Consider the following 25,467-nt stretch of genomic DNA (forward strand, 5'->3'; position numbering starts at 1 on the left):
TAAATACATCTGGAAATTAATATGGAAATTAATTATTTATTATCTCTGCGAGCGATCGCAGTTTGAGTATAGTTCTGTGTAAATGCATAGATAAACCGCGCTGTTAGCAGGCATTTCATAATCTAGAACAACAAAAACATTATCAATAATAATTCTGATATAACATGCCAGTTGAGAAATGCAATAAAATACGATGTTTTGCTTGTTATTTTCCAATATGACAGAGAATATTATTCAGTGAATTAACATTATCCAGTGAATTATTCTTCACTCTTTAGCCTATTAAACAGCTTATAAATCTAGAACTGTAGTTTAAAATGAATTTGATATGACTCCTGTCCTTTATTTATTATCTCCATTTGAAAACATTAGACTTTCTACATTTATTTTGCTTATTGTTAATATTAGTCTTGCTGCTGATGCTTTTTTATAAATAAAATGAAAAATATTTTTTTTTTGTTGTTGTTGTTGTAATATGAAGATTAAATTTAACATGAAAGACTGCTAATTTTCAACACTTTAAAAAAAAAAAAGATGACTGAAAGGAGGAAAAACCAAAGTAAAGTATGGACTTACTTCGGTTCTGCATATCGGGCACATAAACATGCAAATAATTGGTATCAGTTATAAAAAATCTATATCGGTCGATCACTAGTCCAAACCCTACATAACTGTACATTAAACATCTTATTGGCTGAGACTGAAAAAAATTAAAAATTGTTTGTTGCTGGAAACCTGTCAGATTACACACTTTTCAAGTCAACATGAAATGAAAATCCATTCATTTCTATTTTCTAAATGCATGTTATTGATTTTTTTTAATTCATCCATGTATATTTTTTGACCTCATAATTTAAATAAATTACCATAACTCGACCCTGAAGCCAAACCCATATCGCAGACGGAATCTCGGATATAACAGAATTTACTGTATAACAAGGAACGTCATGGAATTTGCCAAATTTAGGATGGATACATCAAAAGTAGAACAGTACACTTAAATCAAAATGCAATATATAGTAGTGTCTGTGAATATTAAGCCACAAAAATACCATTTAAATATGAATCCTGCATGTTCTGTGTGTCTCTGTGTGAATGAATGGTGCATACGCACGGTTTCGTTTACTACACACGTACTGAAGTACGCATTACGGTCGCTGTGTTTTCAGCCTCAGTATATGAGTAGTGGTCGACCGATATATCGCCATGGCCGATATATTGGCATTTTTCACCACAGTGCTCACATTCTCCCTCCTGTTCGCCGTCGTAGTTAACACTTCTGTTTAATATAGACAGAAGTCTATCTAATAATCAGATAGAACTGTTAAACAAAGGGATTAAAATGTATACAAAAAAGTATTATAACAATTACTTTTATATTATTAGTAGGGCTGTCAAAGTTAACGTGTTAATAACCCGTTAACGCAAATTAATTTTAACAGCACTAATTTTATTAACGCGCAATTAATGGTGCGCATTTTCTGTTTGACCCGTATCCTAGCCTGTATTTGGAGAAATGGAGATGCACAGTGTTGCCAACTTAGAGACTTTGCAGGCCCCTTTAGCGACTTTTTTCCCCTTCAAAAAAGCACCTAAATTTTAGGGTTTGCCCAAACCTTATTTAGTCTCTGAGACTCGCCAGTACTGCCACGCGAGCGCGAAGTCTTGCTTTCCCAGAGCGTGCATACACCTCTTTCTCTGCATCTGCTCTGTTCAGCAAGCGGCGGAGAGGAGCAGCGCTTTCAGTTAAACACAGATATTATTATTATTATATATTACTATATTAAGTATAGCCGAAATCACAGCACAGCTATTGTCTTTATCTTATGTGTATTTGATTTCATTAGACGACGGCTCGATTATCAGGATTTTTGTGCAGATTAACATCTTGGAAGGGAGAGCTGGTTATGTAGTCTTAAAGGGTCGTGTTTCAATCATTATTTCATATTCATTCCGTTGTCTGACAACAGAAACAGTAAAATATATCAATGAAAACAGTTTTATTGAGAATTTAGCTGCATCAAATTACAGTATGTGGGCACAGAGAGGCAAACAAATGTAATAATACATAATAAATGTGCATTTTTCATGTTCAGAAGAAGTGGTGTGAAAATGTAAACAGGTTTGTGTAAGTAAATTGCTCAGTGCAAAGAAACAGAAGTAATGGGAACCTGGTATTTCTTTTTTCATGTGTCTAATAAACATGAACAAGTTCTTTGAAAAACATCTATGACCTTTGAAACATGTCTAGTCTTCATGCTCTATGTTGACAATGGTTTCAATAATAATAAACATACATTTGCATAAAGCATCCATATTTGTCCATGCCCATGTTGATTAGAGTATTAAAAACTTGAAAAGTATTAATTTAAGGTACATTTAGAACAAATAAAAATGTGCGATTAAGTTGTGATTAATCGCGATTAAATGTTTGAATCGATTGACAGCCCTAATTATTAGTAATAGAAAGGCAAACATTATAATACTTTCTCGTTTGCCGTCAGCATTCAGCAAATACGCATTTATATAATTTAAACAAATCTTTGAATGGCTAATGATGAACATTTAATTTCACAAACCTTGCAAACTTAGTCGAATCCAGTTGCAAGATCTTGTGAAGTAGGGCTGTCAAAAAAAATTAGAATTTCGAATATTCGTCGAATTTAAAATAAAAATCCACATTCAAATGCAAAAACGCTGCATTCAAATTTTAGATGTGCGTCAGGCAGCCTTATATGTGGCACACAAGATGCGATGACGATGTAGGTGTCGTTGCATTTTAATGCTTTTTTTTAACCTATCCAGTTGAGCCCACTGGATGTGGTGCTGCTCATTCAAAATATTGCGGAAAAAGAGAACATCAATGCGGAGATGATGTTGTTTACCTCAAAACTGGAACCAAGCCGTTCACACAGAACGCATATTATCGCATTTTCTATAGGGACATCTATCACTGTTGCACCCGCGTCCCGCACAAGAGAGCCATGTAAAATTAATGTACGTTCAAATTTTAAAAAACATGTCTCGAGACTTTATGGCGTTTTTTCTGCATCCCACTGCATCTCATGTTTTTAAATGAAAAAAGTAGGCTACTCTTTGTGATTGGTTTTTGTTCCTTAGTGTTAAACTATACATACTTACATGAAGCTTGTAGTTTCTAATTGTTTAAGCAACATAATTAACTATATATGATTTATAAACAGTACTTGAAACATTATGCACTTTTTTCAAAGATAGTTTTGTTTTTTTTAATGCTTTGAAGAAACGTGCATTAGTACGGTAATATTTTGCTCGATGCGTCCTCTTGTGGCCTCATAAGAGAAGCCAAAAGCTTTTTTCCCCTTAATAGAAATTATGCCTTTTAAATTCAAATATAATTCGAATATTGATAATTTTTTAGGACAAAATTCGAATTTAGTTTTTCAGCCAATTGGACAGCCCTATTGTGAAGTGTGCATGTGTATCCTGCATTATCGTGTTTTCTCTGCGTGACTTTCAGTGCAAATTGAATGCTCTAAACAATAAATCTGTGATTTCAAATTATGCTGCGCTTTATGCATTTGCCTACTGTCATATTCATGTCATTTTCACTGTGTGCTGTATGTAAAATGAGTGTTACCATGGCTTTATTTGTAAAAATATGATTCCCAATGCATGCAAACTCCACAGAATATTGAGTGCTCTGTTGGTTACAGTGTTTACTTCCTTTTTAAATTCATTTTTATTAAATATTTATTTATTCATGAAAAATACTTTGTCATCTAAAGTATAAGTATGTTATACTTTACAAAAAAATGTTTTAATCCATTTTCAAATTATTTCAAATTTCTTAAATATTAAAATAAATACAATTATATCGGCTTTATATTGGAAACCCTGCTTTCCTTCACATCGGCATCGGCTGTCAAAAAAACCAATATCGGTCGACCACTATATATGAGTACATAAACTCGAGAACTGCTCTGAGAGTCACTTCATGAGCATTTTACCATTTCGTCATGTCGTCATATCATATACAAACAGAAACCTCAAGGTCTTCACAGCAACTCGTCAAAACAAAAGTTCAGTTTAACGTGAAGAAACCATGACAGAAATATTACTTACTGTAATGACAGTACTACTACTACTTATAATATTATTATTAAAACATTATTTTTAATGGAATGTTTACCAGAAAAATTATTTACCAGAATTAATTTAGCAGTATTTCTGGGGGGGCGATACACGCAGTGATACACGAGGTGTATTATTATAAATTATATTATAATTTATAATAATAAATTATTATTATTATTATTACTGAGAAAAAAATAAAACATTTCATAGGGCCTTAAAATTTGAATACATTTCTGTTCAATATTGTAAGTTTCATGATTTTCAATAAAAGTTGTATTCAGCTCAATCAAAAAGCGATGAATAGAACCAAGTGACCACCCTACAATTTTACTTTTTCACCCTACAAAAGAACTGCTGCTACTTCTATTTCTTTGTGACTTAACTCAGCAGTTTAGAAAAGTACATACATAAGCATGCAATATACAAATATGTCAACAGCTATGTATAAAAAATACAACAATATGTGAATATTAAATATTCTTTCCACACATAGGGTAAATGTACCTATTAAACTCACCAAAATCTACACTGAGACATTTTTAGGGCACAAGATATTGGTTTCAGTACAAAAAGTTATGTTAATATAAAATATTAATCTCTCACACAAAAAATATTTTGTTTTATTTTAAATGACAAAAGCATTTCAATTAAGATATACATCCTTAAATTCAAAAAGTTCGGCTGTGCTTTAAGCACACCCCTGTTCCCATTAAGCTCACATAATGTTTTATTAAAAATTATTGTTTATTTTAAGGAAAATTTTTAAAGAATAATTGTAAAAATATATTTTTTGAAGGTACAAAGTCAATAACAAAAAAAAAAACAGAACACTAAAATCAAGCAACAAGGCATTCAAGTCGATCAATTATATATTCATAATGAAGTGTCATCTAGGCTAGTCCACGTTCAGCTAAGTAACACACATCCAAAAATCAAATAAAACAAATCAATAAAACATTTAATTCATGGGGATGAATACAGAAACTAGCCTCATTATGAAACCTCTTGTTAAATGGATGTCAACTTATCTGTAGTCTCTTCAGGCTGGAATACACTACATGATTTTTGCCCCGATTTTCCACAAATTTACAGTCTGGAAAAGTTGATGCTAGTTGCCAAAGATCAGAGCCAGTCTGCAGATATGAGTCGACAGAATCCATAGAAAATAGATTAACTTAACTTAAAGTGACAACCATCGGTTAATATTTAAAGTCTGTTTATAAAGTATTTACATAGACGTTCAATGTGAAAGAGCTTAAAGAGAGCACACTGAGCTTAATTGGAGCAGCAACAATTTTTTATCAGTTTAATGTAATATTTATTAAAATGAAATTATACTTTTTCTTATTGATGTCACACTGAAGCTGTGTGATTTTCTTAGTAGTGCACCCTTTAAGCTCACCTTAAAATAATATGAAATCTTTAAAAATTACAGCACTGTAAAACCACAGACCAGCAATAAACTGTCAATTTATAATATTATGGATGTAAAAGTACAAGCCAGTAATGCCTGTGAAGTAATATATTAGCGTAGCACACAATCTTATACAGCTAGTCAGCTAACTGTGTTCTGTAGCATCTGCGCTATGTTGCTAAAACTATCTTTTGGATCTAATGTAATTATTTCCCACATCCAAGTTCCAGGTTATAATATGCAAAAGTCTGAACATTAATCTCTTAATTTTACAATAAGTAGTGAAACTTACCCAAAATAAAATCTTAAACATCTAAAAAAACACACATTTATGGGGCTCTTCTTTTGGTGAAAGTTTTTAGACAGCTTTCAAAATGGCCGCCAGACATTGTGAACATATGGAGACTCATATGTCAGTGTGCAATTGTCTGATTGACTTGAAATTATAGGAGGTATATAGTAACAAACATATCGATTGGTTAAGACATCAAGTAGGATAATAAATTATATTTCTTTTTATAATCTGATCTCAAAAATGGGTATGTGAGCTTAATAGGTACGTTTACCCTACAGTATAGCCTTAAAAGAAGTGGAAAACTGTAGCAATACTTTCTAAGACTTGCCTTGCTCATCATAACAGAGATGTTTGGTGACCCCATCAAGCTAAAACAATGTATGGAAAAGTTTCCTTTCTCTCTTATCGGAAGCCATTGTCATAACTGGAATATCTTCTGAGTGATCAGCATTCCAGATTGGCACCCTTTGTTTCGTAACAATAAGATTTGAGAAGTGTTTTGGAACAGGATGAGAATCAGAATTTCAGCTGGGCTCTTAACAAAAGAAGGAGGACATGCTAAACCCTCTCCACATAGCTGACTGGCATCAGCACAATGTGTTGTCAGATGTGTTGTGCCCTCAGCATGGGGCACATTCCTGTCTTGAAGAGGAGCCATCAAACCTTTGTTCAACACAATCTCAAGGGAAGATTTGGTGACAGTTTTCAGCAGCTCGGGATCAATGATTCCTTTCTTTTTCTCTGTCTCACCTTCCCTCTCTCTCACAATCTAGTTACACACACATATGTGAGTACATCACCTCAGGTTTCATTTATTATTTTACTCAGTTTCATCGAACACAATCACAAATGCCTCTCACTTAGAAGCAAAAACAAACATTCATACCATCAGTTACCTCAACATATAGCAACCGGAAGAGGCACACAGGTAATATCGGAGGAAATGAGATGAAGAGCATTTACAGGAAGCAGCATGTAGAGGATTAAAGACATGATTTATAGAGCGTGATCCGGCCTGGCTAATGGTGTGTGTCAGCTACAAATTTACATATTTGCCCAGGCACACAACATCATATCAGCCAGCTACTAAATCAATCATAGCCACTATTAAAGAGTCTGCTGATAGGGGTTAGTGGAAATGAGCTCTTGAGCCTGGGGCTTGTACTGGCATGGTTACCTTTCTTCCATCAATCACCGATGCATCTGAGATGGCCATTGGTTATGGTTAGCTGTGAAGGACTCGAGTGAATTACATTGCTATTTACACCAAATGATGACACTTCCCACGCACAGAACGAGATACATTATGTTGGTTACACAACGTGGCTGGCCATATGCGACTAGTACCATCAAGCGACTTTTCATCCTGGAGGCGAAATCACATTAAGTCTAAGTTCACTTAAAGCAATGGTTCAACACAAAGAGAAACAGGAAAACAGAAACAGAAAAGAAAAGGTCGCAGAAGAGAGAGAGGTCAGGACTTCTGCAAAGACGTACATGAAGGGAACACAATGTGATTGGCACGTCGTTTTGTTGAGTGTCAATACAAGATCTGAACATTCAGAAGCAGATTACATGTACCCTGCCACAAACACCACAAGTCCAAATGACAACCTTCGCATATGTCTGCCATTTTAGGACATAATACTGGTGAAATCATATCCTGATGAAAGCTTTCCACTTTCAATAAATACATCAATATTCCTGGCAAAAGCAATGAGAAACATTTCAGACACACTGCACACTTACATCTGCTTCTGCTCTCAAAATGCTATGTTGTTTGAATGGAGATGGCAAGCAAAACTATATCATTTGCAGCGTTCGCATATCAGCTAACAGTTGCTATTTTCTTCAGCTGTCAATCAGGTAGTTAAAGGGATAGTTCTCCCAAAAAGAAAAATTCTGTCATCATTTACTCACACTCATATCATACCAAACCTGTATTACTTTCTTTCTTGAAAGACATTTTTTAAAAAATGTTTTTTTTCTCTCTTTCTGGACTTCATTGACTTTCACTGCATGGACAAAAAAAATTGAAAGTTTCTTCAAAAGATCTTTCATCGACAATTAGACTTTCAATTTTTCTTCTCTTATTTCTGACACTAAGCCGCATTTGACAAAAATCCTCCATTCAGAAAGAATCTGCCACAAGAATCTCTACAAACACACGTATCCACTTGCCCTACAAAGAGGGATTTTGTTACATCGATTAAAACTCCTGAATCAGATCTATGCTGCTTCCTGTCCATGTGTGTAATGACACCTGCTGTGTACATTCATTGTATCACTGTACATAGATTTGAATGTAAGAATGTGTAATTTATCCCTTGCTTTATGGATCAGCACTAGGCCTGAATTGAAAAGCTATATACCTGGGGGACGAGAGTCTACGTGTGGGTGTTAACAAGTGAATACATTCACTTGAATGTAGTCAACACTATCATTTGCTATTTCCTGCTGCTGTCACCTCATTTCCTCTAGCCTTTGTCTTCGGCACAGGACCATGAAACAGCATCTATGTCCTTAAAGTTCATAAAGTCTGCTATATGAGGTTGTATTTTCACATAGCCTTTCCTGGAAAATCAGATCAGTGCTAGCACCTGAAAACCGTTTGTGTAAAAGTGATTTCCTTCACTCATGTGGGAAACATTTCTGTCTTTATTAAGAGCATTACTCAATATGTAACTTCAGATATATTGCTTCAGAAAAACTAATTAAAGCAACATTTCACTATATATACAATTTATTATTTCAAGTCACCAACCATCAGTATTTCTTTATAATAACAACTTCAGTCTCTGCAAATATGCTTTTAACTAAATTACTTTCTTTCTGTACTTAAATGCCTTGTGATATCTTCTTCACTGATTTCACTGACAGAAAAAAAAAATGAAATGTATGCATTTCTGAGAGTTCTTGAAGAAATTATATACTGACATCTGACTGTTATGACAGATAATTATGAGTAAACACTGATAAGTTGGCTATCACAGGAAAGTAAATGTCATTTGAAATTGCAACTTAATATGTCAAAACAAACTCTGATTTGTTCTATAAACAGTCTGACTAAACCCACACAACTTGTCATTCCCTGCAGGGAGTTTGTACATTAAAAAACCTCAGTGTTGACTATATGAACCTTTTATGGCTTTGTTTTGTTTTGTTGTATAATTTGCACAACATACATGTGTCTTTTACATTTAAACAATGAGTGAATTAGTGTGCAAAACTTTGCAGCAGTTTTAAAGTGATCTGTTTATGTCTATTCAAAATGCATACACACACAAACATTTCCAGGACAAAGAGAATCATCCATCTCTTGCATAACTGAATGATGCTTTTCATGAGAGAGGGGATAGAGAGAGAAAGAGAGAGAGAGAGTGAATAGGTTTAGGAATGCTGACAACCACCAAATGAAAGACGGACATTCCCTGCCAAAATGTGCTGTCTCATTATCCATGTAATCATTATACTATCTCCTCTGCAACAGCCTTGAATGATTTCAGTGAAAATTATCAGTCAAACGTAATGCCTTTGCATAATAAAAAGGCTCCTTCTATTACACTATTAGACATCTGTAAATGATCAGGGTAAATACAATTCACCTAGAATGCAAATTACTCGTACCTGACATTATGTAAATACAACCACAAACTCACTAAATTACAAAGCAAGCATAGAGTTTAGTTCAGTGTGACAGATCCGTCTTTGATATTTAAGAACAGTTGATCGATACAAACCAAAACTGGACCAAACACAGAAACAGAATTTAAATGTGTCATTCAAAATTCCACAAAACTCTAAACTGCAAAAACGCCAAAAATAAAATCACACTGCATTCTGCAAATGTAGGCACTGGTTTATTTAAGCCATCAGGAACACTTTTCTAGTAAATTTCACTGACTGCTACCACATGTGTTCGCTTCATAAACCCATTGCTCCTGCACAAACCACACTCATTACCCAGAATCCACTGCATACAATGTGGCTGCAGACACAAATCAAGACCCCTTATAGCTGCCTCAAGGGTACAGGCCTTTAACTGGATACCCTAAAGTTCAGTTTAAGAACTTACAGCCCCAGACACGGATCTGTTACTGCACTAAAACAATCAATGTATTAAAACTGTCGACTGGACACACCTACTTTTTTGGGTGTTTGAAAATCAGTTGTGATCGTTGACCTTCCCAAAGCCTGTGGTTTCAGTTTCAACATTTCAAACTGTTCAGAATTTCTTTTGGATACACCTGAACCTGCGTTACGATCAGCGTGGAGAACATTACAGAATCATAGCTTTTTTCTTTCTCTCATCTGCCACACATTTCAGTACCAAATTAAGTTTATGTCAGTCATTTTGTTTCTATTGTAGATATTAAGAAAGATGTGATGCCTGAAAGCAATGTTATTGTGGATGTAATTAAAATAGGACTGATTTTACGAGGAAGTTTGTAGGTTAGTGTTTAGTGTGGGAAGACTGTCCTGTGAAACACAAAATCAAAACTACATTGCCTCCAAAAAAAAAAAGTTCTCAAAACAGAATCTAAACACATCGGACAGTGTCTAAAAAAAGATAGACACTACCACTTCGTAATAACTAAAATAGTTATGGTTCTAGTGTTTTAGAGTACATTCTGAGCCAGGGTCTTTGTAGCAACATTATTATCTTTATACTTCATCTAGGCTAATTAAGAAGGCAGGAAGTTATGTAAAGGCCAGAAGGGATGGGTCAAATTTCTCCTGAAGATGCTTTAGGTTTGTCAAGCATTATACAATTATTTTGGCAGGTGGTAAATGCTGAAGAGCAGGCAACGCTCCGACACCAACCTTAACAAAAGACCAAAGATCACTACTTAAAACAAAATCTTGTTTTCTATGCAAACTATGGTATATAGCAACGACGTATAATTGAGTTAGAGTTAGAGTAAAGAATAATAGGGAAAAACGTGTATTTTTACAGTAAGACACATTTGCAATCTATTACTCTCTATTACTACAATCTATTACACTTTACTTACAATTCTGACACTATTTATCTATAGAGCCAAAGTAATGCAGTGTCTGATGACAGAGCTGCCTAAACAAAGTCAAGCCCCTCTAACACAGAGAACACCTGCCAGTCTAAAACACTGTGACACGAGATTTTATAGTTCTGTGAATTACTAAACAACATTTGCTGGGAGGGCTAAAATCCTGGAATCGCAGAACTGTTCCCTCAGGAGCACATAAAAACATTCCTGTCATATTAAGCAGAGTCTGTAAGGCAGCACAATTCACGCATTGTCCTGTAACACTGACAGCCTTTTGTTTGAAAGTCTTCTTTAACTGCTGAAGGCATGCATCCCCCTTCTGTACAGTCATTACTAAATCCATAGACCTATGGGGCTTTGGAAGTAACTTGCAGTCAAAAGGACGTGACACAAGGAAGAGTGGGACTGACTCTTGGTGAAATCTCTCTAAAAATGTTTATCAAAGGCTAACTCAACACTGTTTAAGGAAAATAAAAGGACTAAGAAACAGCACAGAAAGAGTGCAGAGTATGGCAAGCCAGATGAACATTTATTCATTACATCCCTAACTAGTAAGTAATCTAATAATGACTAATATCACTATCAATTTCTCCGTTTGCTTTTAATCACAGCAGTTTTCCTAGCAGATACTAAATAGACACTAAAATGGATTTTGATTGTTACTAGTAACATTTCGAATTCAACTATAATGCAGGGCGGGGGTAATTGTATCTTGTCATAATTTTTACATGTTCCGTAACTAGGTACTAGTTTCTAACCTAAAAGTACTGGTAAAACTGTAATAAGTACCAGCTGTAATTAGAACACACTAGTGAGCCATACATTTGCAATTTGTTACAAGTTACTGTTAGTCACTATCAGATTACTTATTAGTTATCTAAAAAAAAAAAATAAATAAGTACTAGTACTAACATATGCTAGTAGTAGTCTTCTTTTGGAATAAATGTACATGTGGCTTGCCACATGTGAGCGTGTTTTGGCAGTAGCTCTTCCACCTGCTCTGAATGATGGTGCTTTACAAAGTTAAATCACTGAAAACATCACGACCCTTTCATTAAACCTCTCCAAAGTTACCACATCTTACTTAAACTGGTTAAAAACAAGTATGTAGTCGTAAAAAAGACTACACCGCTCGCCATTTCAAATGTACTGAACCAAAGAGAATCAACTTTGCGTTGCGCTCCTAGTTTGGAAACACCAGCTCAGGGGTTCAAACTGAGTCTTTTACCTTGTTGTAGTTGTAGTATCCCAGGCAATGGGAAAAATCCAGGTTTTGTGGGTCTCCAGGAATAGAATTCCCTCCGGCAGACGGATAAAATACATCCATGTTTCCTCTCGGCGAAGTGCTGCTCTATGAAAAGGGCGCAATTTTTCTCTTACTTGTCCTTCAACAATCCAGGCGCGGTGAATGAGAGGGAAGCGGTGAACAACGCGGGTTTAATGCAGCTCAAGGGGACAGAGAAAGGTTAAAAGGATGTTGTAAGGAGTTTTAGTAATCCTCTTCTATAAGCAGTGATCGCTGGCCATAGTTTTGGGATGTTGAGGAAGGCTTGGCGATGTTCAAACTGCTCCTGCGCTGCGAGGTTCAAGCATGCTTGGAGAAAAGCAACACAAAGAAAGCCGGCAAACTGCAACTCCGCTCTAATGTTCTCCGCTCATATACACGCTCACAGACAAGCTCGGTTGCCGGATGATTTAAACACAAGGTTGTTCCCGCTCTCAGTGTTTCAAAGACGCCTCTATCAATCCACACTTTACGTTTCAAATTAACCGCTGCCGGTCAGCTGGAGATCTGGAGACACTTTAGCCTCTCAAAGCTTGGCTAATTAAATGAAATTAAGCCCTCCAGACACATGAATAATACTGTCCGATGGCACCGTTAGTCCAAGAAACTTGGGAAGCAGTGTTTACATATTCATTACAGCGCTTGAGGGACTCTGGACAGCCAATGGTCTTCTGTTTACTTCAGCCAACATCAAGCTGTGATGGAGGAGTATGGGAGCGAGTGGGGCTCAATGCGACCACTCCCCGAGCACCCATCGCCACTCCCCTATCAGCCCCAGAAAGAAAACCCCCGCGTAGCATCGATGGACAATATAGCCAATATATTAAACTGATTATCACTAAGCTGATTTTTTATTTTATTTTTGAGTTAACTTTTTTTCTTCTTCTTCTTTTTGGTTTAGTTTTCCTCCCCTGAAAAAATAAATAAATAAATAAAAAGTAACAAGAAAAATAATTTTAAGTAAATTTCTTTAAAAAAGTTTTTTTTTAAAAAAGGAAAAAAAAGTAATATATATATATATATATATATATATATATATATATAAACATTATATAAGGCATTGTGCATGCCCCTGTGTGTTTTTTTTATTTTTTTATTTTTTTTGAATAGCCTAAGCCTGTATTGATTTTTATAAGGATATATTTATTTATAATTAAAATTTAAATACTAATTGTGTGTGTGTGTGTGTGTGTGACTGCAGTTTAAGTACTAGCTACCAAAACTTGTGCACATTAGCATTCTGATAATACATCTATTATTATATTATTACTACATATATGTAGTGTAAGTTGGTGGAGACGCTCATACACTCTTAAAACTAAAGGGTCCAAAAGGGTGTTTTTGCACTGATGCCATACGGGTTGTCGGGTGTGCCGTGGAAAATTATCTAAAACTTCCATATCTCTATTATATTTTGTTATTATTATTTTAAATCAGTGCTATTGGTCATCCTTATGTCTGTTTGTGGGGTTTACAAATATTTAACCAATGAAAAGCATTCAAAAGAACTTGTGACTAAACCTCGAAACGCCATTGGATCCTCAAACTGTCAGTCAAACCCATAGGCGTAAATCCCGGGGGGGACGGGGGGGACAGGACCCCCCCTATCTGAGGCTTGTCCCCCCTAAAAATATAATTACAAGTGACTCTGTGTATTGAAAATAATATAATGGACATATACTTAAAATAATTGTGTGATTAGTAAAACAAAATAAACGCAAAAAAACGTTTTAAGTTCAGAAATGTTTTGATTCCCCCCTCCCTTTCCTCACAGTGGTTTGGTCCACTGCCTGCTTTCCTTATTTACCGATACACACACGAGTCCGGTGAGAGAGAGCAAGTTAGTTATGTGTAAGTAGGCTGTCAAGGCTATTTTATTTTAAATTATTAAATTATTATAAATAATTATTTATTATAAATTATAAATTATTATAAATATTATTATAAATAATTATTTATTTTAGTTAGTTATGTGTAAGTAGGCTGTCAAGGCTATTCTCTTTTAAACATCGGGTGAAATGATTCTTTATCTTTAATACAGATGATGCTGGATCATTAATAAATTAGTCATGACAAAACAATTATGACATCCGATGTATTTTCTATGAGCAATTATAAGTTTGACAAGCTTAATACCGTAGCTTGTCACCCACTACAACTAACATGGCCATAAGCCTGTGTGTGAACTGATATTAGGCTATTGTAGACCTGTGTGTTGGGTTTCGTTCAATATGATGTTTAGCGGCAGATCAGTGGGTTTAATGCGGTTGAATTAATGCGAAAGAGACGTACTAGGTTTCAGATGAAACCTAAAATACTATGGATGAAGCAAAATAATAATTATAATATGACGGCGTGGTGAACCATGAACTCATATTTAAACACGGTCTCCATGCTATGTACACATGCTGTGTACACATATCTATCCTTATAAGTACAATTTTGGCTGTATTATTTGTGTCCCCTTCAAAAATTGCTCTTGAGAAATTTTACGTTTATTGTCCCCCCCTACTGTCAGATGAAATTTACGCCCCTGGTCAAACCTCATAACTCCACTCCGCCTCCATTCAGAATGAAGCGCCGCGCAGTTTGAAGACAGACGTCTACTTCTTCACAATGCAAGGGTAAATAACTGATGTTTGGATAAGAGCAGCGTTTCCTTTACTCAAGAAACGCTGTCTATAAAGGCTAATGTTTTTGTATGTTTAAAGAGCAGTCTGTCTTAGCATTTGCTGTCTAGTTGTAGCCAATACACTTTTGTACGTTTTAAATATCCTGTGCATAGCGGTTCGTCTTTTATATCGTGAGATTTTGGTCAAATGTATTTAACAACAAGAGAAACCGAGTGCCCATATAGCTTATGGAGTCAATTTAATGCCGCATATATATGCAAAAGAAAATAAAGTTTTGCAAAGAAAAATAAAGAATTGCAAAAGAAAATGAAGTATTGCAAAAAGAAAATAAGTTTTGCAAACAAAAATAAAGAATTGCAAAATATAAATAAAACAGAGCAAAAGCAATGATTTTGCAATACATATTTTCCATGGCCATATCTACTAATTTATTTGCAGTGCAGCTTTTATTTTGCGTTTCAGTCAAGTTTGAGCTTGCGATACCGTTTTCCCCTTTGCGCCAGGCTCGGATGGCCATCGGGAGAACCGGGAGAATTCCTGGTGGGCCGCTCTGCCCCGCTCATAAATTGGGCCGGCAGACTCGCCTGCTTTTTATTATTATTTTTTTACATACACAGAATAACGTCTATGTGTTTAAGTTACTGTGTGGCTTATGACTAAGCTAATATCACTATATTTGAATTTAACATTAAAATGTGACGTTTTCTGTTGTCAGAGCGCGCGCTCTCGCTCTCTCTATCTCCATCTACACAAGCGCGTGTCCCAGGTCGTTGCCATGGAGACAAACCGAAACCATTAATGCTGTGGTGTGAGTTATGCCGAGTTCACACTGCACGATTTTAGCCCGATTTTTCACTCGCCGACAGGTTTTGATAAATCGCCGACAAATGCCTGACATCGGAGGCAAATCGGAGCTCGTTCACGCGAGTGACAATCGCGCAGTGTGAATTACCAAAGACACGATCTGAGAGAATCGCCGACACGTCGCCGACGCCCGTGAGATATTTGGCATGTTAAATATCTGGAGCAGTCGGCGATTCACAATCATGCTGTGTGCAATGATTTCTGACTGAAAACTACATCACGATGACCTTCAGCCAATGAGAGACAAAGATACAGGTCAGAGGGAAGTTCCGTGAGGAGTTATAGACCATATCAGTATTTTAATATGTACAATTATATCATACAGAAACAAGCACAAAGCGCTTGACCAGCCGCAACATCACCATAACAGTTACTGCAAATTATTATTTACCACTCTTTGCAGAACACAATCCCTGTTCCATTTGCATCTCCCTCCTGCATAATCTGTTTTTCTTTTTGTAGCTGGAAATCAGCGCACAGATCATTTGCGGGCTATATTTTTTTAATACTTCCAGTCTAGCTCGAGAACAACGGGCTGACACACGCAGGTTCTCACGTTATTTCCTTATCACTTCTCGCATGTGTTTTGTTGTGAAATGTAGTCTGCGGATCAGACAGAGTTGTCGGCGATTCTTCCTATTGTGAAATCGTGCAATGTGAAAGCCCCTGTCGCCGATCCATCGTGCAATGTGAACACAGCAGCGACTGAATGCTTCCCCAGATAGTCACGCAGTGTGAAAACAACAGCGATCCGACGAGTTTGAAAATCGTGCAGTGTGAACTCGGCATTAGCGAGTTAAAAAAAAAAGAAAGGCATTGGAGGATGACACGGCCAAATGTGCCAAACTGACAAATATTTTTTCAAGAAGACAAACGAGCACACGTGAACTGGCGACTCAAGGTACACTCAACATTTACAGTTATGTTGTATGCATTTGGCAAACGCTTTTATCCAAACTGACTTACATTGAAGGATTTTTTTTAATTCGGTTTAGTATTCAGTTTTATTCAGTTTTTTTCTATTGATTGTCTGTTTCAATTATGGCCATATTTACATTATTCATATTTTTTATTGAAACATGTCAAAAATAAATATAACACGATAGTAAGAACAGATCTGTCACTTCATTTATCCAGATTCCACCACGGTGGGAGGGGATTGGATGGGGATAGGTGGTGGGCTGGTCTTGAGCATTACACTCCCGGGCTGAAAATTGATCCCACTCCAGCCCTGCTTTGCGCTTCACGTTTCTGCGCGTCTCACTTTGTGGCGCTGTTTTGACATGGGGGTGGAGTCAGGGGACGGGGGCGTGTCCAACAGGCCTGGGCATGCCTCCCTGGAAGTGACGTCATCGGCCCGAGACGCAGATCACAGCTGATCCAGGCACCGTCATTGAGCAGAGGCATGCGGGTGGATCGTTTCCTTTTATTCACTAGCTTTAAAACATGCATGTTTTCATTTTATTAACAAATGTATATGTGTATTAGCAGCGTTTGCTCAAGTTAAAGAAGTTGTTAATATGAACATCTGCTGTTTATTTCTCTCAATGTGTGCACACTTTTATAGCATTAAAATGTGTATTGTTTCATTTGGTTAACTAAATGTGCATTAATAGTGCTTGTTTAAAATCTCTTAACCTGTGCACAGCGCTCTTTGTTTACATTAGTTCAGAGTTACTGCTAGTTTTAATGTAAAAGAATGCAATTAACTTCACAAACTATACATCATTAAAAAGGTCTAAGACTCAAGCTTCGTATCCATCTCGACTTCGTTTTTCATTTACATAACTCCTGGCATAAATTAAGAAATAACATAATACAGTGACATACTACGTTTTTAGCCATATCAAAACAGTAGTCATGGCATGGGTAAATTGACCGCTGGCGCTTTTAGGTATACAGCGACCTCTGGTGGTTGAAGTGTTAACCATAGGCTACGTGCTGGACTGTATTGCACGCGATGTAGACAACATTCGAATTAAGTTTATTATGAATAAATGTTACATAAAGTATAATAAAATAGGCCGACAAGAAAACATTTTTATCCATCCCACAAGTCTTGTAAGTCCATGTATTTTATTAGTATTGGTAATATTTTTATATTCGTTGTTAATGTAGGCTATTTGATTTATTTTCCCTTCATTTCGATCTCTTAACATTCAGGGCTGTATAATAATAATAATAATAATAGCCTAATATATGCATATATTACATAAAAAGACACGATCAACGGACTGTGGGATGGACAAATATATTTGATAAGTCTCTGATAATCCCAGGTTGCCATGGTCACGCGGGTTTGTTTATGCATGATTAAACTCATGCCAGGACATACAGTATCACGTTCCCACGACTTAATATCTTGTGGCCACGACAAAACTAAACCAAAAATACTTTTTAATCTTTTTTTAAACTTCCAGTGACAGTCATTTCTTAATTTATGCCAGGAGTTATGTAAATGAAAAACGAAGTCGAGATGGATACTGAAGCTTGAGTCTTAGACCTTTTAATGATGTATAGTTTGTGAAGTTAATTGCATTCTTTTACATTAAAACTAGCAGTAACTCTGAACTAATGTAAACAAAGAGCTGTGCACAGGTTAAGAGATTTTAAACAAGCACTATTAATGCACATTTAGTTAACCAAATGAAACAATACACATTTTAATGCTATAAAAGTGTGCACATTGAGAGAAATAAACAGCAGATGTTCATATTAACAACTTCTTTAACTTGAGCAAACGCTGCTAATACATATACATTTGTTAATAAAATGAAAACATGCATGTTTTAAAGCTAGTGAATAAAAGGAAGCGATCCACCGCATGCCTCTGCTCAATGACGGTGCCTGGATCAGCTGTGATCTGCGTCTCGGGCGATGACGTCACTTCCAGGGAGGCATGCCCAGGCCTGTTGGACACGCCCCGTCCCTGACTCCACCCCATGTCAAAACAGCGCCACAAAGTAAGACGCAGAAACGTGAAGCGCAAAGGAAAACGGTATCGCAAGCTCAAACTTGACTGAAACGCAAAATAAAAGCTGCATTGCAAATAAATTAGTAGATATGGCCATGGAAAATATGTATTGCAAAATCATTGCTTTTGCTCTGTTTTATTTATATTTTGCAATTCTTTATTTTTGTTTGCAAAACTTATTTTCTTTTTGCAATACTTCATTTTCTTTGCAAAACTTATTTTCTTTTGCATATATATGCGGCATTAAATTGACTCCATAATAGCTACAATAAACTTTAAAACTGCAAACTAATGAAAACGTGATGCTCAGATGCGGCCGTTCTAATGATGGACAAAACACAGATCTCTGTCAATCGGTCGTCGAAAACCTTATTAACTTCATTTGAGTATGATTTAAAAAAATTAAGTGCAAGTATCTGATGATATATAAAGCCAAAATACCAACTCTGAAGGGGGTATTTTCTTGCCGTGGCATAATCTTGCCGTGGGATTTTTTACATACCAAAACTGTGCTGCGGCAGAAAAAAGGTTGGGAAACACTGCCATAGATGAACCATTTTTGGTTCCCCAAAGAACCTTAGTGAACAGTTCCTAAAATAACCATTTTGAAGAACACTTTAAAAATCTAAAGAACCTTTTAAAAAACCTTTTCTGCATTTGAAAGTTTCATGGATGTTCAAGGTCCTTCATAGAATCATTGATGCCATTAAAGAACCTTTATTTTTAAGAGTGTAAAAAGTGGCTGTTCACCATATTGAGCTTTTAAAACCTGGAAGAATTAGCATTTATGAGATCATGAGTTTGTGATGAGTAAAATAAAGTAGGCTGCGGTGACTGTTACCTGAAGAGACATTTGTGGGTTTTTTCTACAACATAAATGACATGATGAGTAGGGCAACCATTGTAGTTTTTATATAGCAACTTTACGGTTTTAATAAACATAAACTGAGATTTGACTGTATATGTGATTTATGTTGTAGAACAAAACATGAAAGTCTTACTAACCACAGGCCTTATTTTACTTGTAAAAGAAAAGCACTATTCTAAAAACCCATAGGAGGTTCCCAAGGGTGAAACAGCCTTCTGAGTTGGCCTACAAACTGACGTCATGATTGTACAGCTATATTGGTATTCAGTATTTTCTCTTGGTTTAAAGCAGAGTTCATGGCGGCCTTCATTCCCATTAGCTCATCCTCAACCTAAGCACAGACTCCAAAACTCAACATCACAGAATCTCTTGTAAATCCCAACATAACAGGACATTAAACACTAACAAGTCTCCTCCTTTTTTCATCTTGCTCAAAAACACATTAAATATACATGCTGAGAACTCGAAATTCTCTGCCCACTTCCAAGCTCGAACAGGAACACGAAATTGCACTTTAATCTGAAGCAAGTAGTTTAATTAAACTAAACTTGATTGTGAATTAAAACAAAGACATAAAACATAATTTTATTGGGCCATATCAAATATAAACAACTCTTAAAAAGACACCCTATGCACCTTTTCTTAGTGCAATTCAGCAGAATTCAAAATGTGCAGAAGATGTTTGAACAGAATATCCTGGGTAGATCATTTGCATGTGAAAAGGCAGCTTTCCTCTCAGCTCTTTGCTCAATCTTTTTATGGGTAAGCAATGCTTTCAGGGGGAAAAAAAAGTCATTAGTAGTGTATTTCTTAACTAATGCAAGACAAATGTGGGGCATATATACACATGTTCCTGCAGCCAAATCAAACATTTTGTTGAAGCAGCTGGCTAAAATTTCCAATTATGACCACCAGGGGCTACATACTACAAACACACTGGGGGCATTTTACAATGATTTATCATTTAGAAAAGTAATTTGAATGTTTTAATTAAATTTTTTCACATTGAAGCTGTGTCATTAGAATTACAGTATATGGAGTTACAACATTAGCGCCACATTCATATTTAGCGCCACAAAACATACTAAAACCTTTTTATTTTTATACTGTTCATACAAGCTGAAAGGTTGCTGAGAACTCATTTCTTTTCTTGAAAAAATTGTCACGCATATATAGTGCATTATGGGATGGGATGAGTTCTGTAATCCCATGGGTCTAAATCAGAGAGCTATAGATGAAAGTAACTCCACCAGCAAAACAGAGGCTCAGCTGGAAGGTAAGTGGCAATCATGATTGCATTTGCATTCACAGTGTTTCCTTTGAAAATGTTCACTCTTGTGCAATGCATAATCCTATATTACACAAAACAGCCAAAAATTTAATTAAGATGTGTTTTCGCATTTAAAATTATCTACAAGGACTAAGGATTTTACAAAGGGAAAGAAACGCATGGAGTATATGCACATTGTATGCATAACATTTCTTTCTTCCCCTCAGACAGACACTCATACAATAAACATGCATGAACAGACAGACAAACACACATGCGCACATGTTATCTGCACACACACACACACACACACACAGAGACAATCAGATAAGGAGGGTGTTCCACATTCCACGTTGTTGTTATTACATTTGATAAGTGTGGTGATGAATGCGCCCGATCTGATGTGCGCAGGAGCATCTTTGATTCTCTGTTATTATTTATTTGTGTGTGTAATGTTGTTTGCCCATGTGGCAGGAGGGAAACTGAATTAATTTCCTCTCTGTGGGTTTGGTGTCAGCGTCTGAGCACAGATGAATTATGCCGCACTCACACTTCATGTCATTTCCTCTACACCCGGCAACATTGTCACCATTTGGTAACCTGAAAACAAATTATCCCACTCTGGCACAAGTTCAAATTCAATTATAGCAGCCCATAGTAATTATGTGGAGGTATAAAAGAATCATAAATGCAAAATAATTAATTAACCTAATAATCTTTATTTATGCGCCCCTCATATTAAGCCTGTGATCTCTCCATTGTGGCAGTGTGCTCTAAATTAGACTGAACAGCTGTGGATGTAGAAGAGGCATCAGTGCTATCAATAATATTCATATCTCAATTCTCATGTGCTTATTATAAAACAAGGCCAAATACTTCACATAATGCAAATCTTTTAGCTGCATTTTTATATAGGCCACACTAATATATAATGCGATAATGACATCTTATACGTGCCCTTTCGTGATACAGACAAATTAAACTGTGTATTGTATTTTGTCTTGTGATTTATCATATAGCAGCCTACATATCATTTTGCATTTGTTATGTGTGGCTCTTGTCTTCTGGGTCTCGAACATGTGACCCAGAGCTCCAAATTATTCTCTGCTATGAATCTAAAGAAGAGCGTCATTTGCTGTGACCTTGGCAAAACTGACAAATCAGCTTTGCTCCATTGTGTATAGAACAGATAGATTCAAGATTCAACTACAGTCTTCTTAGATATCAAGCTGCCCCCCACCCCCCGCTCCCCATTATACATGGATTCATATAGAAGGGTGATATTCTCGGGCGTTTGGGTCGGTGCGATTGCCTCGGACTTCAGTCTTCATTATCAGACACTGAGGTCTTTGATCTCTCCCCCCTTTGTAATGCAATAAAGTCGAATTGTCATTGAATAAAATGTTCAGCTGGTCTCACATGTCCAAAAGCCCATCAGAAGAAGAGTCTGGTACATTTGCTTTCATCTGTGCAGCCATTGGTCAGTGATATAACCCAGAAATTATGCATTTGTACATATTTAAATGAGTAAAATAATTCCAATAACAACAACAACAAATCTACTGAAGTACTTAAAACTGCAAGTACTTGAAATCAGCTGAAATCTCCATAGACATATAAATACATTTCCAGAGGCAGGGGCTTAAACATTTAAAATGTTTTTTTGTTTGTTTTTTTTTAAAGGGCAAACCACATAATTGAACAACAATCTAAAAAGGTAGCTGAATACTAAATGATGTATCTCATATGTCACTGAGCTCCCTGATGGGCTTGGGTGGAGCTGATTTTTCAGTGTTTGTATTTCTAAACTCATGCATTTGAATCTTAATTGTGTGTAAGAATAACAACATCAGGCTACACTGGATCAGAGGAGGATAAATTTACTCTGCCCTTTACAAATGATGTTTTCACGAGATTTGATTCTCTACCACGCTCACCCCCTCCCTTCTACATCATGGCTGATACTGCAGTATGCTGTGTGGATATGCTGTCTTTGCATTTTACATAGAACCCTCAGGGGCCATCGCCTCTATTACAGCATTCAGTAATGATGAGAGAGATAAAAGATAAAAGTGCTTTCTTTTTCTCACTACACCATTTCCTAATCTATCTTTTTCTCTCACCCTCCTTCTCTGATATTACAGTTGTATTGCTGTATTTGCACTGTTTAAATGTAGGTAATAATGTGCTGCAATGTTGTCATCTATGATATGGTGATGAATATAGAAATTTCTTTAAAATGTTCTGCCATTATTAGCAAGGTTTAAAAATACATTACATAGTCAAAGTAAATAACATACCACTGGACCTAGCAAATAAAACTGTTAAAGTTGTTTAAAGTTAACAAATTAATGTTTTTAGAATCAGTGTTGGAGATGAACAAAATACAGGCTGATAACCTTGCCTTTTTTCAAAGTATTGTAACTTTTTCACAAACAAATGCTACATCATTTTAAATACCGGTAATCAAACATACTCACTTAAACGCTCATCTCTCTCTTCTTCTCATATTTATTCTAGTGAATTCATTCGTCTGGTCTCACATTGAAGTCAGATTCATACTAATTAATCAATTCATTCTAAATGGACCTCTGCTATATTTACACTAACATTAGAAAGTCTTATTCATGCAAGTGAATGTTTGTAAATCATATAAATTATTTGGACTAGGTTGGACTGGTTTTGTTGTATATAATATAAATTTGCTTGTTTGAAATTGATATTGTAAACTATAATTTATATTCTAAACTATTATACTATAAACTATAATAACAATATAATCAATTATATCATATATCACAGGCTGTTCATCATTATATTCATTCAAACGTTTTATAAGATTTAGTTCTACGTGGTTTTAGATAGAGTTGTGGTATTTTATTGACACTCCCCATTTCTAAGACAAACGCCCTGAGACTTCGGCTCACCTTCTGACACATGTGGAGTCATTACCACACCACTGCTAATTACTTAATTAGTAATCTACTTATCTCCTAATTTCTGTTAAGCACTGTCTTATAAAATGTGTATGTCACCCTACTCTAAAATGTCACTGTAATTACCTTGCATCAATTAGAGCAAAGAAACTTTCTTAGTCCAAAAATGTACAAGAAATAAAACATGGTCTGTGGCAACATTAGTCTGATGAGCAATTAGTGTGTGGCTTTGATGAATTTGAGGGATAGAGCGTTATATTATTCTCAATTAAAACCTGTCCTCCACAGCATTACTCATTTTAACGCTCCTCGTTCATACTAATTAGCAGGAGCCTTCATTGCCTCTCAGCTGAGAGGACATTTCAATATCCCATTAAAGCATAAGCAGATAGTGGCGTGATTGACACACTGTGAAAGTTGGGAAGTAATTACATTATATGCCTCAGCGTGCCTTTCTATCAGCATATAATGACATGTTTCATTCTGCCATGACTTTCTTTCTCTCTTTTGCCTTTAACTTGGATTTCATCCTTTTCTTTGTTTTAAGTTATGTGATATTGCCATAAGAAGTTAATTAGAGATGATAGATAGATAGATAGTTTTTTTTTTTTTGTCCTTTTGCTTACAAAGATTTGTGTGTGTGTGTGCGCGCTTGTGTTTTTACACTCGTCTTGGCTCTAAGTGTTTTTAGAAATTCCATCAGATAAGAAGGGAAATGGGAATGTGAGATGTGGCAGCATTTAGGTTAGCCTAGTGAATAAACATAGAAGAAGAGGAAGTAGCAATGTGAATTCTGTTGCCCCATAAACATGTCATAAATCCTTTCAAATGACCTTGTGTTTATTTTACACTGCAGCCTCACTGTGCAGGACTGTGAGAACTGGGCCACTGCAGTCAGTGATGCTCACTATCTACTCTAGGGGAACATTTGGCTCTTACAGATCACATTCACTATCAATCAAGAGGCTAAAGTGATCTCTCATTAGCCTTGTTCTAAAATTCATCTGGAATACAGACTCTGGCTTCCAAACCACGGGTGTTTAATTTATTTAAAAACAAGGCCATTTTAGTGGACATTATCAGCAATGAAATCTTGCTTTATGAATGTAAGATGCATTAATATACATTAATCAGGGAAAGATGATAGTGCCTTCTGACAACTGTCTCTGACCTGAATGTCAAATGGGCAGTAAAAAAAAAAAAGAGAGCAAAACTCAAATGGAAGAGAATATATCTGACACACACAGCAGCACACTCACTGATGTGAAATATAAATGAATTGAAAACTAGTATTTTAAGTGCCACATTATTCATCACTTTCTGCAATTTGTACATTTCATAGCTTAATATGACATGATGTCATTACATTAAAGTCATTTTGAAGTAATGTCATAAATATATAAAGCTGAACACAGCATGTGCCATGTCCACTGCATGTCCACTCATGTGTAAAATAAGAAAGACTAAAATGAACTACGTCTCAGGGTTGGACCAAAAATAACACATGGTAACTGTTGCCTTTGGAAATAATTTTTTTATGACACTATTTAGTTATGCATTTTAAAAACTAATATTGTACAAAAAAGTTTCAGTACATATCTCAAGAAAATACCATTTCAGTTTTTCTACATCAAAATAACATGTTTAAGTCAGTGTTTCCTGTTGTTTCTTTGTAATTATTTGTGAAATTTACAAGCAATTTCATACTGAAATTGATGAAAATAATTTCATTTTCAGTGCAGTTAGCAAATTATTTATTTCATACAATGTGATTTACTCCTAGAG

The 25,467-nt window shown here is 35.8% G+C and overlaps 1 protein-coding gene across 3 annotated transcripts in view; it reads right to left on the reverse strand.

Annotated features, from left to right (window-relative positions):
- tox3 (TOX high mobility group box family member 3) overlaps positions 1-12,853 on the reverse strand; it is a 51,269-nt gene extending 38,416 nt beyond the window's left edge. The window contains exon 1 of one of the 3 annotated variants that reach the window (XM_058782712.1): positions 12,081-12,853. In XM_058782712.1, coding sequence (XP_058638695.1) covers positions 12,081-12,179 — 99 coding nt within the window. In that variant the 5' untranslated portion in view covers positions 12,180-12,853. The remainder of the gene's footprint in view (positions 1-12,080) is intronic. The other 2 variants (XM_058782713.1, XM_058782722.1) reach the window with 2 other exon arrangements.
- Positions 12,854-25,467: the final 12,614 nt, after the last annotated feature.

Source organism: Onychostoma macrolepis, chromosome 07 (genome assembly GCF_012432095.1).
Source record: "Onychostoma macrolepis isolate SWU-2019 chromosome 07, ASM1243209v1, whole genome shotgun sequence".
Taxonomy (NCBI): domain Eukaryota; kingdom Metazoa; phylum Chordata; class Actinopteri; order Cypriniformes; family Cyprinidae; genus Onychostoma; species Onychostoma macrolepis.